We start from the raw sequence: 21170 nt of genomic DNA, 5'->3' as shown, positions 1-21170 counted from the left end.
GACTTAAAAGCACTTACTTTAGTTCAAAAAGGGGTCCACTACCCAGGAACACTCTTCTTCAATAATTTGCCAGCAAACATAAAAAATTTAGTTACAAATAAAGATTAGTTTAAAAGGAGCCTGAAAGACTTACCAGTGGCCAACTCCTTCTACTCCATTGACGAATTTTTTAATAGAAACAAATTATGTATTGTGTATATTCATACTATTGGTATTGGTATTTCAGCTCCAAAAAAAATGACATGTTTCACATCCACGGGGTTCCCCTCATCACGGATCTATGGAACGAAAAACTAATCTAATCTAATCTAAAGGGAAAGAAATTACGGAGAACATGTTGAAACAAACTCATCGGATCAGTCCCGTCATTAGAAAGAGAAGCAGAACTAAACGCTGGAATCTCGTTTATACACATGGTACATAACTTTAATCGACGTGTACTTGATACAGTTCAAATGCGAAATTAAATATCGTAATAAAAATCGCAGTATTAAGACAATGAATATTGTTTGCTTCAAATGTAGGTCTGTCGTGAGAGAGGAGTTGGCTGAACGGCGTCATAAGCAGAATATCTCTGAAGTAATTTTCGCCGGGGAAAGGCGGCTGGAACCTCACCAGAAAAATCTGAAAATGGCGTGCGTGTTATCAGACTCCAACAGTGTTGCCATTGTATGAAAGTCTCGCCACGTCCATGTCTGCCGCTAAATAACGCAGCTTTAAGGGAAGCGGAGATAACTGCTGAAAGAGGCACAGAAAGATAACTGTTTTTGCGGCCAAGAAACGCAGAGTTTGTTGAAAAGGACACTACTGTAAATCACAAAAATTCGCTGCCGGATACTAGGCAAGTAGAAAGCCAAAAACACAGTTTGTTCGCTTTGTGTCTTTAGAGCGGCCTCAGAGTTTTTTCGATATGTATTGTTCACAGTGCCGCCAATGTTTTATTACGCACAACATTTAGTCTGTTGTGTGCCGGGTTTCTCCCTCTCTTAACTCCTTTCGTGACTTATCCTCTGTTAGTCTTAAGAAGAGCTTGTATATAATTCTTCGTGAAATGTTTACCCACAAACTGTTGTGCACCTTCTGCTTCGCACGCAGTAAAATTTATCTTAACATTAGCTCTTATAATAAAGCACCATTGAAGATGTTTCGTTGAGAAGAAAGCGAAACACGTCTAATTTGAACAGATAGAGGCAAGTCCCTCTCCAAAGTTTTGTCCGGCAAAAGAATACATAGTTTATGACCCTAGTAAATGTTACATACTTAAAATGAAAAGATTGAATTTTAAATGTGGCTATTATTTGACATTGGACGAAAAAATGGATACACTACACAAAAATTATCAATTAGAGCTGAGAAATAATATTCCTGGTGTGACAAGCAAGAGACAAAAAAAATATCACAAATTAAACATGGTTTCCTGTTGTATCCACAATTTCTAATTAAATTAGAGTTGGCGATTTGGTACGCACGTTGCCATCATCAGTGTCTTATTATTTACCTGCTTTGCTTTTCTACTCTTCCACATTTGCATGCCGTTTTCGAATGTCTCTTGTCATTTTGCTTGGGTCGAGGATAATCTGCTAGAAATACACAAAGTCTTTCTTTATTAACTCATTAAGCTCAGCTTACAACCGTACTCATGAGCACGTACAGAACACTTAGGGAAAGACACACAACTAGAGTAACTGTAAACTATTTACTGGCGGATGGAGTTCGCCAGGGATTGAACGTTGTTAATAGAAATAATATCAGCACACATAGTTTTGACAGCCTTGTAGCAATTACCGAATAGCGTCAACAGAGGTATACAGTAAACGTACAGGATGACTCTGAATGTGATCAACTGTTTATGCTAAACTTTTACCGAACATGATTAGTTGAGGAAATTATCTCGTTCTTGTACATGGCGTGCAACCAGAGTTGATAAGGTTACTGTAATGAATATTCACTTTGCAGCGGTGTGTGCACTGATTTACAGCTTCCTGGAAGATTAACACTGTGTGCCGGACCGAAATTCAAAAGCAGCGTATTAGGTGAGCTGAGAGCGCTGATGTCGTACTACAGAAAGGATCCTATGGAGTGCGATCCTGTTGTCGGGCAGTCTCGAGAACACACTCCGTCCGTATGCCGGCTGTCGCTATCAACTGACGATGGCGGCCTATTCTCTTAATCTCATTTCATGTTGTTTGTCGCCTCTTGTATCTTCCTTTTGAAGAATGATAAAATGGAAGTTTCCTCGAAATGCGTACGGATGTTTACCGTATTCATCCAGCTTTTCTGCTGCGCGAGTTTAATATTTTGTCCAAGCTGTCTGTGACACTCGTACTCTCTTATCAGTATCCCTCATTAACACCAAGTCGCACTCAAATCTGACTTCATTAACTCCCGGTGCTTACAGCGTATCGACGGAAGTTTTGTTGGATGGAAGTAGGTGTTGAATTCTGTTGTTGTACCAATAGCTGTAGCCAATGACAAACGGCGAAGAAATTTCCACGCACGGTCGGCGACTTCTTTGTAACTGCCAAAAAGAAATGTTCGGTTGTCCCGCCTGCTCGTCTCTGTTACTCTTACCCCTCGTGGATATTACTTTCTTGATGGTTTCTTCGCTGTATCTATTAGCTCTGAAGCTAACTTACTCAGTTTCTGCAGTTCCGAAATTACATTGACTTCGTAAGCGATTCAGTAAGTCCTTTTTGTCAGCGAATGTAATAGAGATTTCGTCTCCTGTGCATGGTGGTGAGACAATGCTTACTGGTGTCTGTCAATGGTGTTGGACTTACTGTAGAGTGCGAGCCAAAGTGTACCACCTCTTAACCTGTATACCACCGGCCGCGGTGGCCGAGCGGTTCTAGGCGCTTCATTCCGTAACCATGCAGCTGCTACGGTCGCAGGTTCGAATCCTGCCTCGGACATGGATGTGTGTGATATCCTTAGGTTAGTTAGGTTTAAGTAGTTCTAAGTTCTAGGGAACTGATGGCCTCCAATGTTAAGTCCCATAGTGCTTGGAGCCATTTGATTTTTAACCTGTATACCTTCTTGATGAGAAACAGCATTTGCTATACTAGCACAAATGTTGATTCATCATTTTGCAATATGACACAGGCTACAAATCAAGCAAATATCACGGGAAACACTCAAAAAATCATACGGTACAACTTGCGTCATTTTTAAATCTATGCAACAAAATAGTACGAGCGGTAACCAAGAGGCTTTTAAGTGTCGCCTCGAAAAAGTCAAACCCCCACCTTTAAAGTTGGTCATGATATTAGTCGCTCTCCGCATACCTTTTTCGCTCGTTTTGAATGCCACAGACACAAATTTATTGGAAGACAATGCTATAGTCCACCATGACTGTTATACAATCGCTGTCATATACACCACAGTGAGATGATTTCAGATGTTTGCCATTTTCAAGTGTATACCCATTACTCCGTCACCTTTTGTGGATGCACACAATAAATAATGATAGATCTCTATTTGTATGGAGGGTGACGGTATAAAGGGTACACTGCTGAAAATGGCAATCCTGTGCGGCTGGTCCCGGCGGAGGTTCGAGTCCTCCCTCGGGCATGGATGTGTGTGTTTGTCTTTAGGATAATTTTGGTTAAGTAGTGTGTAGGCTTAGGGACTGACGACCGTAGCAGTTAAGCCCCATAAGGTCTGACACACATTTGAACATTTGAACAAATGGCAATCGGATGATCTGTGGTATAGAGGGTTATTGTACATGGTCCAGTCACATTAACATGACCACCGTCTATGTTCAATGTCAACGTGCAATAACGTGGTAGGTGGCACCGCTAGCAGTAGAGGGTATATAAGGAATGTCGGGGACACGCAAAAAACAGTGCAGTTGTTGTCTTATGCGAAAACGGATCGATTTATCTGACGTTCAAAAGGGCTTCGACATTAGCTTTCAGGCCAATGGTAGAAGTTCGCGTATTTCTGAAACAGCTAAGCCTGAAAACTGCTCGAGTGCCGCTGCAGTAAAAAAAACGCTGTGCATGGCAAAAGGGCGCTAACCAAAACCGGCGCCGAAGCAACGTTGGTGCATCATGGATCATAGATGATAAGGGTGAACCATGGCTGCGGAAATGTGTACAGGCGAACAGACATGCAGCTCTCAAGCAATTGACTGTCCAGTTGAACCAAGGGGTCACCATCAGTGTCTCCTCAGCGACCATTCAGCGAACGTTGCTGCGTATGGGCCTCTGCAACAGTCGCCTGATTCATGTACCCTTGCTGACTACTGTCGCCGAGCGGGATTGGCCGAGTGGTCTAGGCGCTGCAGTCATGGACTGTGAGGCTGGTCCCGGCGGAAGTTCGAGTCCTCCCTCAGGCATGGGTGTGTGTGTTTGTCCTTAGGGTAATTTAGGCTAAGTAGTGTGTAAGCTTAGGGACTGATGACCTTAGCAATTAAGTCCCATAAGATTTCACATACATTTGAACTTTTTTTTTTTTACTACTGTTTGTCGGCGAGAAAGGCTGGACTAACCAAGCCGGCTATGGCAAATAGACCTCCACTAAGTGGCGACATACACATATGATCTCTCCAGATGAATCATGTTTTATGATCCAACGAACAGACGGCCGCTGGCGTGTACGGCGTGAAGCGTCTGAAAGCAAACAGCCTGTAACAATCGTCGGAAGGGTCCAGACCGGAGGAGCGAGAGCTATGGTGCCTGGACAAGGTTTCCGTTTTATTCCCTGGGTGTTCTCGTCATTCTAGAAGGCACAATGGATCAACACTAGTGTACATCTATCCTTGGGAACCAAACCACCCCTTCGTGCAGTTTGTTTTCCCTCGTCTCGACGGTATCTACCAGCAGAAAAAAGCAGTTTGTCACATAGCTCGCAGTGTACGTAGGTGGTTCGAAGAATGCCAGCACCATACTCCAGTAGCCACCAAACTCTATTTAAACCCAATCAAGAATCTGTGGGACCACCTCAGTCGGGCTGTTCGCAGCACGGATCCTCAGCCGAGAAACGTAATGCGGCTGGCCGCAGCTCTGAAGTCGCCACGGCTCCACATCCCTGTCCGTACCTTCCAGAACCTCACTGACTCTCTTCCTGCGCGTCTCGCAACGGACCGCGCTGCAAAAGGTGGTTATTCAGGCTTTTAACAGCTGGTCTCATAATGTGGCGTGATAGCATATAAGAGCCAGGGTGGACTATGGAATTGTCCCCCTTTTCTACATACTCGGCCACTTCCCAACGATGAATGATTTGAGAAGATCTTGGTTGTAGAAGTCTACATTTTTGCAGCTGAGGAAACATTCCATCTCGAAATTGCCTCATCGTCATTCTGGAAACTCCTGCTTTGCTAAGATTTCTTCATCATCTAAGGTAGAGGAAGAAGTCATTGGGCACCATGGCAGAAGAATACGAGGGCGATGTAAAATTCGATAACCGAAAGAATCAGTATGTCTAACTTTGTCCTGTGCAGGGGAGATGTCGTGGAGCAAAAACACCGCCTTGGACAGTTTCTGCAATGCTTCGTCTTGGCAGAACCTCTTAAGTACGTCAATAGATTTTCCAGGTGTGCTCCTGTGGCGATTGGTCCGTTACGAGTATAATCTGTCAGCACTTTACCATGGCGATCCCGCAAAATCCTGTCACTTTACCCCATGTTGGGTGTTGTTCACCTTTTCGTTCTAGGCGCTGCAGTCCGGAACCGCGCGACTGCTACGGTCGCAGGTTCGAATCCTGCCCCGGGCATGGACGTGTGTCATGTCCTTAGGTTAGTTAGGTTTAAGTAGTTCTAAGTTCTAGAGGACTGATGATCTCAGATGTTAAGTCCCACAGTGCTCAGAGCCATTTGAACCTACCTTTTTCGCTGGTGATGAAAACAAGTATCGACCGAGTGCTTGCTCCTTTGTTGCTGGGTTATAGAGATACATCCAGCACTACACATGGTGACGGGATGCCTGAAGAGTCATCTCCATTGACATGATACAGCTGCAATATTTTCGTTGTTGCCACGGTTCGGCGAGTTTTTTGAAGGGGTATTGGCAGCACAGAAGCCAGACAGACGTCGAACATTGCCATGATCAATAGTGTAATATACTCTAAGATAAAAAAACGATGCACCTGGAACGAATTATTGGAATGGAACGGAAATCGTAGATTTGAAGTACATGTGCAAAATAATGATTACAGTTTCAGAAAAATTGGATACTTTATTCAAGAGAAAGAACTTCACAAATTGAGCAAGTCAGTAACGCATTGGTGCACCTCCGGTCCATACAAGCAGTTATTCGGCGAGGCATTGATTAACAGAATTTTTGGTTTATCTGCTGGTGCATATCGTGCCAAATTCTGTCCAAGTGGCGCGCTAGATTGTCAAATTCTCGGGATGGTCGGACGGTCCTGCCCATAATGCTCCAAACGTTCTGAATTGTAGGAGGTCCGGCGAACTTTATAGCCAAGGCAGGGTTTGTCAAGCACGAAGACAAGCAGTAGAAACTCTCACCGTGTGCGAGAGAGCGTTATCTTGCTGAAATGTAAGGCCAGGACGGCTTGCCATGAAGGGCAACAAAACAGGGCGTAGATTTTCGTCGACGTACCTCAAAATGGTTCAAATGGCTCTGAGCACTATGGGACTTAACTGCTGTGGTCATCAGTCCCCTACAACTTAGAACTACTTAAACCTAACTAACCTAAGGGCATCACACACATCCTTGCCCGAAGCAGGATTCGAACCTGCGACCGTAGCGGTCGCGCGGTTCCAGACTGTAGCGCCTAGAACCGCTCGGCCACTCCGGCCGGCTTCGACCTATCTCTGCGCTGTAAGGGTGCCACGGGTGGCACCCGAAGAAGTCATGATATGAAAGCAGATGGCACCCCAGACCGTGACTCCTGGTTTCGGGGCCGTATGACGGACAACAGTCACGTTAGTATCTCACTGCTGTAGGGCTATCTCTAGACGCGTCTTCGTTAATCATCGGGGCTCATTCCGAAGCAAGACCCTTCACTGAAGGCAGTTCTATTGCAGTCAATGAGATTTCAGGCCAACGTCTGTCGGACTTCGTTGCTACTAATACCCTCTCAAAAATCTCGCCGAACCGTGGCAACAACGAAAATATTGCAGCTGTGTCATGTCATGCCCAGAGACGATCCGGACACTGGTGGGATGCATCAGGTGTAGGAAGTATGCAGAAACCCCTTCTACATTCGCAGAACACTTAAAACACCACAACCATCACCCCACTAACATAGTCCTAGACATGAAAATACCAATTCACATGCGCACAGACACACAAAAACACACACACACACACACACACACACACACACACAGACAGAGCGAGAGAGAGAGAGGGGCGAGGGAGAGAGAGATGGGGGGGGAGGTAAAATATATCACTCACAAACACAATTTTCACAATTGGCAAAAATATTCAGTAGTTCGTAACAAGATTCTAAACGTAACATGAAGAAAAAAAATGGCTCTGAGCACTATGGGACTCAACTTCTGAGGTCATCAGTCCCCTACAACTTAGAACTAATTAAACCTAACTAACCTAAGGACATCACACACATCCATGCCCGAGGCAGGATTCGAACCTACGACTGTAGCGGTCTCGCGGTTCCAGACTGTAGCGCCTAGAACCGCACGGCCTCTCCGGCCGGCCTAACATGAAGAAAACGTGTGTTCATATCGTCAGGGCTGTGCCAGTAAAATCTCGAAAGACTGGAAGCAGAAATGCAACTCTTAAACCAGCAAAGCAAGCACAGATGTAGAGCATCATCTACAAATGATTAGCCTATTACGTTATGGAGAGTCAGAAAGAGCCAGAACGCTTTCTTACCTGAAAGCACTGTCTAACTTGTAAAGCAAATAATTGGTATATATTTTAGGCCACTGATGATGCGTTTTGGCTCCGCAGAGTGGTCACGTGGTTTGAGGCGCCATGTCATGGATTGCGCGGCCCCTCCCCGCGGGCCAGCCGGAGTGGCCGTGCGGTTCGAGGCGCTACAGTCTAGAGCCGGGGGACCCCTACGGGCGCAGGTTCGAATCCTGCTTCGGGCATGGATGTGTGTGATGTCCTTAGGTTATTTAGATTAAATTAGTAATAAGTTCTAGGCGACTGATGACCTCAGAAGTCGCCTAGCGCTCAGAGCCATTTTGAACCTCCCCGCGGAGGTTCGAGTCCTCCCTCGGGCATGGGTGTGTGTTTTTTTTAGCATAAGTTAGTTTAAGTAGTGTGTAAGTCTAGGAACCGATGACCTGAGCAGTTTGGTCCGTTAGGAATTCACACATATTTGAACATTTTTTTGATGTGTTTCAAAAAATAAAAGCCAAGGGTTTACGGCATGATAAAACTGATTTTATTCAGTTGCACATAGACGGGCCGAGTCTGAAAATTATCAGCATAAAATTAATTACGTAAGTTTACTTTTTTAGAGCAAGTAAGCAATCCGTAACCCCTTGACTGTGTGTCTCTGAAACGTAAACTGTAAGCTAACTCTGTTGACATCTTACAAGACACGAGGCAGGGACAGGCGAGTGACGTCGGCGCACCCTGTGTTGCAGTGGCGGTGGTGGTGGCGTTCTTCATCTGTTGGGCGCCGTTCCACGCGCAGCGGCTGCTCGCCGTCTACGCCTACAGCTCCGAGTCGCTGCGATCGTCGGCAACTTTCGTCACCATCTACCAGGTCCTCACCCACATCTCGGGCGTCTTCTACTTCCTCGGCACCGCCATCAACCCGCTACTCTACCACATCATGTCGCACAAGTTCCGGCAGGCGTTCAAGGTGAGCTCCAGACACAGGCCGCGCTCACCACTAGCGAACAGAGTCCGGCAGGATCGTACTATTGTTCCATTACTTGGATGACAGAATGAAGGTGATTACGTACCTCCAAGGCCACCTGCGAAACAGTACAAAATTCATGTTGTTGTTCTTGTGATCTTCACTCCGAAGACTCGTTTGATGCATCTCTTCACGCTAGGCTACCCTGTGCAAGCCTCTTCATCTCTACATGACTCTTGCGACACATAACCATTTGAACCCGCTAGCTGTAGTCATCTCTTGGTCCCCTCAAAAACTTTTAGCCCCCACGCTTCCCTCCTTACCAATTTGGAAATTCCTTGATGACTCAGAGTGGTTCTTTCAGCCGATCCTTTCTTTTGGTCAAGTTGGAGCATAAAGATAATCTCCCTGATTCTACTTAGTATGTCCTCATTAGTCACGCGATGTAGCTAGCTAATCGCCAACACTTTTCTGCAGCTCCTCCTTTCAAAAAATGGTTCAAATGGCTCTGAGCACTATGGTACTTAACTTCTGAGGTCATTAGTCCCCTAGAACTTAGAACTACTTACACCGAACTAATCTAAGGACATCACACACATCCATGCCCGAGGCAGGATTCGAACCTGCGACCGTAGCGGTCACGCGGTTCCCGATTGTAGCGCCTAGAACCGCTCGGCCACACCGACCGGCTCCACCTTTCAACAGCTTATATTCTTTTCTTGTCTAAACTGTTTATTGTCCACATTTCACTTTCACACAAGGCTGTACTCCAGACAAAGAAGTTCAAAAAAGATTTCCTAACATCTACATTTATCCTCGATGTTAACAAATTTGTGGTTTTCAGAAATAATTTACTTGCTGTTTTTTTTTCTAGTGTCCACCCCGATAGCTGAGTGGTCAGCGCGGCGGTCTGTCACGCCAAAGGGCCCGGGTTCGATTCCTGGCTGGGTCGGAGATTTTCTCCGCTCAGAGACTGGGTGTTGTGTTGTCCTCATTATCATTTCATCATCATCGGTGGAAGCCAACGGGAAACCACCACTGGAATCACTTCCCTAGACGCTCATGCGGTAGACCTCTCTAATGGGGCTTACCCCATGACATGACCTGCCGTAAGGCAGGACACAAAGTTTTTTTTTATGTTTTTTTTTCCTAGTCAGCATTTTCCATCCTCTCTACTCCGACGGTTGTCAATTATTTTTCTGCCCAAATAACAAAATAGTGTCTCATTTCCTAATCTAATTCCCTCACCAGCAACTGATTAAATTCAGTTACATTTCGTCACCCTTGTTTTATGTTTGTTCATTCTATTTTGGGGGAGGGAGGACATTAGTCTGGTTTGATGTGACCCGCCACAAAAACTCCTCTCCTATGGCAACCTTTCCTTCTCAGTGTAGTACTTGCAACCTACATCCTCAGTTATTTGCTGGATGCATCCCAATTTATGTCTTTTAAAGTTTTTACCCTCTACAGCTCCCTCTAGAACCGCGGAAGTTTTTCCCTGCAGTCTTGACACATGTCCTACCGTCCTGTCATTTGTTCTTGTCAGTGTTTTCGGTATACACCTATCCACGCCGATTCTGTGGAGAAGCTCTTCATATCTCACCTTATACGTCTACCTAATTTTCAACATTCTCCTGTAGCAACATATCTCAAAACTACTATTCTCTTCTGTTCTGGTTTTCCAGCAAACCATGTTTCACTACAACAAAATACTGTGCTCAAAACTTCATTCTCATAAATTTCTTCCTCAACTAAGACCAATGTTTGATACTAGCAGACTTCTCTTGGCCAGCAAATCTCATCTTATAACCTCTTTTGAAGACACTATCCATTCCGTTCAAATGCTCTTCCAAGTCTTTGCTGCGTCTAACAGAATGACGTTGACAATCCTCAAAGTTTTAATTTCTTCCCTTGAACTCGCCTCCTCTAGAGTTTTCTTTGGTCCTTTACTGCTATCCCAATGAACAGACAGAGTAACATCGAGAATAGGTACAACACGATCTCACACGCTTGTCAGATACTGCTTGCCTTTCATGTCGTTTGACTCTTTTACCCGCCGGCTGGTTTCACTGAAAGGTGTATGTAACATTTCACTCCCTGTGTTTTATGCCTGCTACCTTTAGAATTTCAAAGGGTGTATTTCAGTCACCATGATCAAAACCTCTCTGGACCTACAAACGTTATAAACATAGACTTCCCTTTGTTTATTCTCTGTCTAGGGTAGGTTGTGCGGTCAGAATTACTTGCGTGTTCCTACATTTCTCCAGAACTCAGACTTAACTCCCCCGAGGACGGATTCCGTAAGAAATTTCCGTCGGTATTTTGCAAACATGATTTCTTAAACTGATAGTTCGGTAATGTTCGCACCTGTCAGCACCTACTTTCTTTGGAATCATGGATTTGTAAAAAATTCTGTTCTGCACCTAGTACCAGACATAGGAACATTATCTTGAATAGATGGCGTATCTGGCATATGAAACAAGCAGTAATATGTAATCTAGAATGTAAAATTTAGTTTCTCGAATAAATCTAGTTCCGATAAAGTATAAATTATCCAGAGAACTGGTAAGTGGCGTGTGGCAGTGAGACAGGGTACGAAGAAGTAAAAAAAAAAGATAAGGCTTTACTGTACCTTCAACGGCGAGACCATGAAAAACGAAACAAGAAATCTGATTTAGAGAAGATGAGGAAAGATATCGGCCATGCGAAAAATCTAAATACGAGGCCTAAAATATGTCGTACTCACTATAATCATGACAGGCTTTGGGGGGGGGGGCATTAGTGCGCAAAATACTTAAGGTCATAGAGTAGCGTTGGGCTTTCTGAATCATGGGGCTATGTGGATAAATCTCAGAACACGTGCGCAACTCGGACGCCATATTACAGGGCCGTTGCTAGACAAGTCGTGCACAAGCGGCAAGAAACTTTTTCGCAAATAAATGTAATATAAAGAGTAATCAGCCAGAAGGAAATAGAAGACGTAAGACGTATTGCTTATAACAATTCGCCATGTAATATTCAGTATATCTAAAAAAAAGTCTAGTGTTAAAATACATGAATTGTAGTTACAAATCTTTCCGGTACCAGTTGTATAGCGTCCACCAAGTCAGTCAACAGAATAACTAGCGAGATTTGATATAAATCTGAGCAACTCCTTACATTTAAAAACTAACAAGCAAGGGTATGAGGCTCTGTGAATCAGTCTTCGTGGGGCTTTCTGAGTCCGAATATAATACGTCTTAGGTATTTATTAATTTATATATCCTACGTATTAAAGTATTTCTATAGCCTAATTATACATAATAATCACTGAGCCTCCAGTATAAAATTTGTTTTTGGTAAAATTCGAGATTTGGAGCTAATGTTAGGAATGCTGCGAAGAGATGTGAGTCCACGGGAATTTTCCCCTTCAGTCTCAACAAAATACTGTCATAGAAATTCCTTTCTTCGTCCACATTCCTTAATGATGAGCCCCACTCTGTTACCACGGAATCAAAAGTAATTCCAGAAGTTGCAACTGCTTCTCATCCTCCCAGAAATTTGGGAAGTTAGAACTCAGTAACGTCATCATCATCACCATTTTCTTCCGTTTTGCGAACCGCAAAGAAAATCACCGGTATCCCATGTGTGAGGAGAGAAAGAAAGGTATTAAGCTTGTCATCTTACTTCAGCATCTCATCTCCATCTTACAAGAGGGAAGAGAAAATTGCGTTTTAAAAACTCGCAAAGAATGGAGGCCAAGGGTTGCAGAAAGCAGCTGGACGTGCAAGAAAAACCTTCAAAACCTGAAAATGATTCATTTTGATCATCACCTGAAGCTGTGTCCGCAGAATAAAACATATCTTGTGGTTTCTGCAACATCAAATATTATGATCCTAGATCTGTAGAGAAAAGGGAATGGATCGGGTGTGATAACTGCAAGGTGTGATTTCGCGAAATTTGTATTGGGGTTGTTCGTTGTAACCAATTCCGCTGTGGAAAATGCGTGTAACAACCACTGGAACATTTAAAAAGTGTAATCTTCCATATCGTGTATAAATGTGGGACAGTTTACAGTGAATCACAAACCCTATTGGCGATACAAATATCTCTACAAATTTTAAATTTTTCCGTTGTTAATCAATATTTTACGTTTAGGTACTTGCAATGAAGAAGAAGAGATCCTGAAGCAATGTACCTTTATGATACAAAACTTATAACTATGATCTTTTCGTCATTACTATTTAACAAGCGTAATAACGTATTTCGGTCTTTTAAACTGACATACGATAGGGAGAGCGGTGTGCTGACCACATATCCGCAGCTAGTGACGCCTGTAGTCTGAGGATGAGACGGCGGCCGGTCGGTACCGATGGGGCTTCGTGGTCTGTACGGACGGAGTTTTAATAAGCTATTCAGTCGATCACTCTTCATTTGTTGCTGCGTTACCGAAGACAATATCTTTGAATGTCATTATTTACTAATACACTCGTTATTATGGAAATCACTTCAGTTTTTCTATGAAGAACATTCAACAATAATTAAATGATCATAAATGATTGCGTTTTGTATGGAAAGGGAGAGTTGATCCTGAATTACTCTCAGCAATTACGGCAACTAAAATGTCAGTAATTTAAGTGTTCGTCACTCAAAGATATTATAACAAAGACTATGGTCCAACACTATACTTTGATACAGTCATTCAAACTTCGTACGTTTTTACTTTCGCAAAACTATGTGACCAGTTCCGTTCTCATATTCAGTTTGACGTCCCTTCGTATAGGCATGTAACAGCATTTAATACTGAGCGCTACTTTTTGTCGCGCACTCAATTCCTCAGGTATTCTTAGTCCGTGACCTTACGGCAAAAGTCTGTCCCGTATAAATTAACTATAGTCAATTTTCTTGCAGTTTAACAAAAGTGTCCTGATCCCTTCCTTAGCATATCCCCGATATGAAAATAAGCCTGATAATATTGTTCTCAATTCAAAGAGCGGTTACACCTACCAGCAGTCCAGCTTGCACAGTGTACGTATGAAGTTTAAAAGAATTGGATACAATGGCCGACCGGCTCCGCATAAGCAACATATTTCTGTAACTAGTGCTAAGCGATGATTGAGATGGTGCAAATAGGGACGCCTCTGGACTGTGGACGATTGGAAACGAGTGATTTGGTGTGATGAATCACGCTATACGCTGTGGCAATCCAATGGAATGGTTTGAGATTGGCGAGTACCTCGAGAGCCTTATCTGCTGTCCGGTGTAGTGCGAGCAATGAAGTACAGAGGAGGCCGTGTTACGGTATGTGCGTAGTTAGTGTGTGGTCCTCATATTGTGCTTAAGAAAAATCAAAATACGGAAGGATGCGGACACATTTCACAGCACTGTGTACTACATACCGTAGAGAAACAGTTCAGAGACGATGATTTTATCAGCATGGCAATGCACCCTGTAATAAAGCAGCATCTGTGAGTCAACAGTTTCTGAACAACAACATTCTTGAAATGGACTTGTCCGTCCAGAGACGGGACATGAATGGAATGAAACACTTCTGAGATGAGTTAGAACGTGACTTCGCTCCAGACCCAGCGTCCAACATCAGTACCTTCTTTCGTTCCTGGCCTTATCCCGTTTTTCATGTCGGTGGTATAGGGTGACCTGATGCACTTCCCGTCACCCTTCTGGGCGCGGGTTTGAACCGTCGTCCTGCCGAATGCGAATCCAGTGTGCTCGCCACTGCGCCACCTCGGTCGGTGACAGCACTGGCGAGCGCCGGAACAGCTGACGCCAGCGTCACGAAATGTTGACACAGCTTTTGGTCTCCCACTCGGCGCGAGCGAGCAGACCACGCCATTATTGGCTTCCATCCTGCCAACGAACTCGTCTCCACATGACAAATACAGAAAAATAGGTCACGGCCAGACAGTACCAGAATTGCTATAAAAACGTCCCGATCGTTTACTGGACATCAAATGTCAATTTGTAACGCTGTTGCTAGGTTACAAAAGATTCCCTTCTGCAGTATGGTAGTAGTTGGAAAGACAGGTAACGGATAGCACTAAAGACACTGGGAAAGTCTGTAAAAAACATCATTATTTTCGGAAACTGAAGAAACAAATCGATTTTTTTTTCGAACACCTTTTGTAGCTGGACACTCTGCTCATATAGAATCTCCTCGCGTGTAGATAATGCTCACCTTGCAGTTGTATTTTTATCAATGAAGGCAAGACATTCATCTGAAGTAAGATTAGAACTCAGCGATGTTCAATAATTCTGTAATAAAACTCACCTTAGCAATTGCAGCGCTTTAGTCATACGTATTCTGAAGCTTTATTGTGGTGAAAGAACAGTTATCGAACTTGTACGGGTATTTTTAAGAATCTTCGCGATTTGATAAATACATTGTTTGCGTATGTCTTCCCTGAGATTATTTATGAGCTTCGAGCACGACCACCGAGTAAGGTTGCCAAAGTGTTTGAGACACCGGATTTTTCTCCTGAAGGAGCTTGATTCAAATCCCCGTAATAACTTCTTAGTACTGGTTACGCTTAGTTTCCTTACATCTCTTGAGGAAAATGTCAGAGTGGTACTCTACACAAGGTAACGGTCGACTTTCTTCATTTTTTTTTTGTCCACTTCAAGATTATGCTCCATCTGCAGTGATCTTGGCGTTAGCAAAATGTTAAGCTCCGTCCTCACATTCCTGAGCGTGTAGGGAACGAGCATTCACATGCGCAGAATAGAATTTTTGTCGCCAACATACTAGTGCATTGACGCCAAAGGACAAAGTGACTATGATTTGCCGCTATGTGCTCTGCAGATTGTGAATGTCATTACATCGTTAACAAAAACAGGTGCCGTTACAAAGTGTTATGAATTATGTACACAGGATTCATAGGTATCTTAAAAATTTGCATTCGGTATCTGGAATGAACTTGCCTTGAAGCTTTAGAGAGATAAACACAGGAACATTTCGCTAGTTTGCGACGTCAAAGCTCAGATAGCACTATTTTTCTTTAAATGAAAAACAAATGATAACCATACTTTGGATTTTGTACTGCACTTGATAATATTCACGAGTCTCTGTTGCAATAAATTATTCTATGGTAATTTCACGAAATGGCTTCCTGGAACGTGAAAATGAAAGTGTCCCGCAAAATTTCGAGTTGGCAGTCATAACTTGCACCAAATTACAGATTTATCACCCTCTGAAATGTTTATAGGGACTAAATTCTTCATTTCTTTTTTTTTACTTTTTGGAGCAATCTTTTTAATCTTTGTTCGTCCTTAGGGAAATTAAAACATTAACCTGAAACAGTAATTCGTCACGCTACAGTAACTCTGTAACTACTTAAAATAAGCCCAATATTTTGGAAATCTTAATAATACAAAGGAAATAAATTTGGCTGTCATATTTATCGTATCTCCAGGTCACCATTGTGTTCCTGAATAATAAAGTAAGTGACCTGGGCTCCCGGGTTCGATCTCAGTGACTGTTTCATTTTGAATTAAAAACATCAGTCATGGCAAGCGAAGAGGTATAGGAGTCAGCATCGCTCTTGCAACGAGGGCGGAGGAATGGACATGTGTTCGGGCACCGTCTAGACCTAGAGGTGGGAAGCTGGCAGATCTAAAAAGGTGGAAGAATCAACAGACTGAGCATGCGGAAGGCAACAGAAACCACTGTATTAAAGACAGATCATATGTATTCACTAAACATGTGGCCTATAGTTGAAAAGGTGTAATGATGATCTCTCCGGTGTCTGTGAGGGGACTGCAAGGGGAAGGTGATCATACTGAATACTGAATAACAAACTAATCGGAGCGTGGAATATCAGACGATTGAACGTGGTAGAGAAGCTAGAAAATCTGAACAAGGAAATGCAAAGCAACAGTCTAGATGTAGTGGTGTCAATGAAGCGAAACGGAAAGATGATACAGATTTTTGGTGACACGAATATGTGGTAATATCAGCAACAGCAGAAAATGATGTAACTGAAGTAGGATTATTTCTGAATATGGAAGTACGGCAGAGATAGAGTTACTGCGAACAGTCCAATGACGGATTATTCCTATCAGAATTTACAACAAACCAATGTCAGTAACAATAGCTCATGCATAAATGCTGACATTACAAGTGGAAGGCGAACGTATAGGGAAATAATGTAACAATACTGAAGTGTAATTCACTATGCAAAGAAAGATGTTAAGCTAATATAGTGGGTGAATGGAACACTATAGTAAAGGAAGAAGAAAATGACGGATTTACAGGAGAACATGGGATCGGTGGTGAGAATGAGAAAGGAGGAAGACTAATTGAGTTCCACAATAAGATTCAGCTAGTAATAGCGAACATGTTATTCAAACTTCTACATCTACATCTACGGCTACATAAATAATTTGCAAGCCACCGTACGACGCGTGGTGAAGGGTGCCCTGTACCGCTACTAGTCATTTCCTTTCCTATTCCCCTGGCAAACAGAGAAAGATAAAAACGACTGTCTATATGCCTCACCCTGTCCGCCAAATCAGTATGTACATTGAGAAAAACAGCGGTTCTGTCACACTTCCTGGAGTACTCCTATGGACACTCGCCCTCGAGGTCAACATACTGGGTTCTATTAACTTAAGAAGTCTTCGAGCCACTCAAGTATCTGTGAACCTATGTCATATGCCAGTCCCTTTGTTAACAACTGCAATCTGGAATCTGCTTGTTGCCCTTCCTCCGTAGTTTGCAATACATCATGTGAGAAAAGGGCAAGCTGAGTTTCGCACGAGCGATGCGTTCTAAAACAAAGCTGGTTCACGGACATAAGCTTCTCGGTCTCAAGAAATTTTATTATATTCGAACTGAAAATATGTTCAAGATTCTGCGGCAAACCGATGTTAGGAATATTGATCTGTAATTTTGCAGAACCGTTCTTTAAACTCTTCTTATATACATCAGTCACATGCGCTTTCTTTTTTTTTTTTTTTTTTCCTGTCGCTTGGGATTCTGCGCTGGGCGAGGGATTCGAGATAAATGCATTCTAGGTAAGTGGCTAATGCAGTACTCTTCGTAAAACCGAATTGGGATACAATTCGGACCTGGTAAAAATGGAAATGAGCGTATGGCATCGTTGGCCGGGAGGCCTCATCTGGGGAAGTTCGGCCGCCAATTGCAAGTCTTATTTCAATCGACGCCACATTGGGCGACTTGCGCGCCGGGGATGAGGATGAAATTATGATGAGGACAACACAACACCCAGTCTACGAGCGGAGAAAATCCCCAACCCAGCCGGGAATCGAACCCGGGCCCGCTTGCATGGGAGGCGAGCACGTTACCGCCCAGCTAAGCAGGCGGACTCGGACCTGGTGACTTATTTGCTTTCACTCTTTCAGCTGTTTCTCTACGCCAGAGAAGCTTATTACTTTGTCAGCCATACGGGAATCTGTCCAATGGTTAAATGTCGGTATGCTTCTACGATTCATCTGCGTGAACGATTTATTGAACGCGGACTTTGAAACTTCGGCTTTCATTTTGTTATCTTTAACCGTCATATTAGATTGATCTACAAGTGACTGGATGGAAGGGTTAGGCCCGCTTTGTGATTTTACACAGAAAACTTCACTAGAGTAGGAATTATTCTCGCAACAGGTCTGGAGACATAGAAAAATTCTAGCTGGAATACAACGTGATTAGTCAGAAGCGGTGAATTCAGATATTGAATTGATGGCATACACGGGAACTGATGAAGGTTCTGACCACAACTGAGTAACAATGAGGAGTAAACTGAAGTTCAAGACAACTGTCTCGAAGAATCAGCGTGGAAAGAAGTACGATTCTGGAGTACTGATGAATGATGAAATACGTTTGAAATTTCCTGCACGCTGCATACTGAGATATTGAATATTACAATAAACTTTTCAGTTGAAGAGGAGTGGACATCTCCAAGAAGGATAACAACTGAAGCTGGAGAGAGAAATTCAGGTACAAGGAAAACAACCGTAAAAATACGTACTTAGCTGTCAGAAGAAATACATCAACCGATCGATGAATGAAGGAGAAACAAAAACGATCAGGGAAAGACATGAAATAGAAATATGACTTAGGAATAAAATGATAGGAACTGCGGGGAAGCAAAGACGAAATAGCTCGAGGAAAAATGAGAAGAAATCGCAAAAGAGGAAAGACCGTCAGAAGGACTGTTACAGAGTATAGAAAAGTCAAAACAACCATCGGTGAAGGTAAAAGCAAAGTTATGAGCACAAGAGGAATCCCTCCGTTAAACGCAAAGGAGAGGGCAGATAGCTGGAAAGAGCACACTGAATGGCTTTGTGAGGGGAGAAACTGTCTGATGACGTGATGCAAGAAGAAATTTGAATCGAAATGAAAGACATAGGGGAACCATTATTAGAGTCAGAGTTTAACAGAACTTTGGAAGAATTAAGATCAAATAATGTGGTAGGCACAGATAACATTCCTTTGATATTTCTAAAATCATCGGAGGAAACAGCAAACAGATTACTTTTGAAGTTAGTTTATGGAATCTGTGAACCTGGAGACGTGCCATCAGACTTTCGGAAAAATATCATTCAAGCAATCGCGAAGATAGCAAGAGGAGATATGTGCGATAACCATCCCTCAGTTGGGTCAACAGTTCGAGCAAAAAAATTTGAAAATTTGTGGGAAGGACTATGGGACCAAACTGCTGAGGTCATCGGTCCATAGGCTTACGCACTACTTAATCTAGCTTAAACTAAATTACGCTAAGGACAATACACATACCCTTGCCCGAGGGAGGACTCGAACCTCCGACGGAGGAAAACAGTTCAAGCATCCAAGTTGCTGACAGGAATGATCTACAGAAGAATGGAAAATGGGAATCTGTTAGATTACGATCAGTTTGACTTTACGAAAGGTAAAGGTACCAGAGAGCTAGTTCTGACGCTGCACATAGTAATGGAAGCATGGCTGAAGGAAAATCAAGACATATTGATATGATTTGTAAGCTAGAAAAAGTTTGTGTAAGAATTTCGAAATTCTCATGGCAATAGGTGTAATATGTAGTGGGAGACGAATAATATAAAATACATACGAAAACCAAGAGGGGAAAAAACAAGAAGAACAAGAACGAAGTGCTCTGAATAGAAGAGGTGAAGACAAGAAACAATAATGAAACTAAAATAAAAGAATGAGTGGGATTGAAATTCAGGGTGGAATGGTATCTATTGTAAGATTCACTGACAACATTGCTATCATTTATGAAATTGTGGAAGAATTCGGGATCTGTTAAATAGAATGAGCCGTCCAATGACCACATACTACGGACTGTGGGTAAACTGAAGATAAATGAAGGTAATCAGAAGTAGCAGAAATGAGATTAACAATAAAATTAACTTCAAAATTCGTGACGACGAAGCAGACAAGGAGAAAATAAAAAGCATACAAGCACAGGCAAAGAGGGCATTACTGCCCAAAATAAGTCTACTAGTATCGAACGTCGACCTCAATTTGAGGGCGGTATTTCTCAGAATGTATGTTTGGAGCGAAGTATTCTATGGAAGTGAATCCGAGTGGGAAAACAGGAAAAGAACAGCATTAATGCCTTTGTGATGCGGTTCTATAGAAGAATGTTGAAAATTAAGTGGACTGTTTCGGAATGAGGAAGCGCACTGTAGAAGCAGCGAGGAGAGGAACGTCTGAAAAACGTTGACAGGAAGACGGCGAGTACGACAGGACACGTGTTAAGACTTTCGGGAATAAGTTCCATGGTACCTGAGGAAGCCGGAGGCGGTAAGGCGAAGACTGGTATATATACAACACGTAATTAAGGAAGTTATGTGCAAGTGATTACTGTAGTATGAAGAGGGGGACGCAAGAAAATTGTTCTGATGTGCACACATTCAGCTGACTAACAGCTACTGATATTACTGCTACTATTTAAATGCTGCATCTACTTTCAACATTGACTTTTCTTTAATTTTTTGTGAGGACATGTTACCTGTGATGGAATTTGTAAATTCTTGAGTTGGCGTCGGGGTGTTACGTAATATGTTCGCACTCACTTTGTGTGGTTTTCATGTTATCTGCCTCTGAGGAAGACCACGGCACTGTTTACGAAATAGTCGCCTGTTCCGTCATCTTGCTTAATGTGTTCTGCACAGAAATTTCAAACTTTGTATTAACGGCAGCCTCTGAAGTATATATATATATATATATATATATATATATATATATATATATGTGTGTGTGTGTGTGTGTGTGTGTGTGTGTGTGTGTGTGTGTGTGTTCATTAAAGGACATCTTCTAAACACCACGACCTGCATTTGTAATGTTTATTTATCTAGCCGATATTCGGGTGCATAACTCTTTGCCAGTGGCATCTGTCCCAAAGAACAAGCAACTGTGTGTACATCAGTTTCTGCTACTGGACATCTGTATACATAAAAGGAAAAAT

General features: G+C 42.8%; 1 protein-coding gene across 1 annotated transcript in view; it reads left to right on the top strand.

Annotated features, from left to right (window-relative positions):
• The window catches only part of LOC126455995 (alpha-1D adrenergic receptor-like), a 138985-nt gene that overhangs the window by 101015 nt on the left and 16800 nt on the right, over window positions 1-21170 (top strand). The window contains exon 2 of the mRNA XM_050091753.1: window positions 8534-8754. Within this exon, the coding sequence (XP_049947710.1) occupies window positions 8534-8754 (221 nt within the window). The remainder of the gene's footprint in view (window positions 1-8533; window positions 8755-21170) is intronic.

The sequence above is a fragment of the Schistocerca serialis genome, chromosome 2 (genome assembly GCF_023864345.2).
Source record: "Schistocerca serialis cubense isolate TAMUIC-IGC-003099 chromosome 2, iqSchSeri2.2, whole genome shotgun sequence".
Classification (NCBI taxonomy): Eukaryota; Metazoa; Arthropoda; class Insecta; order Orthoptera; family Acrididae; genus Schistocerca; species Schistocerca serialis.
This window is presented reverse-complemented; position numbering and strand designations above follow the sequence as displayed.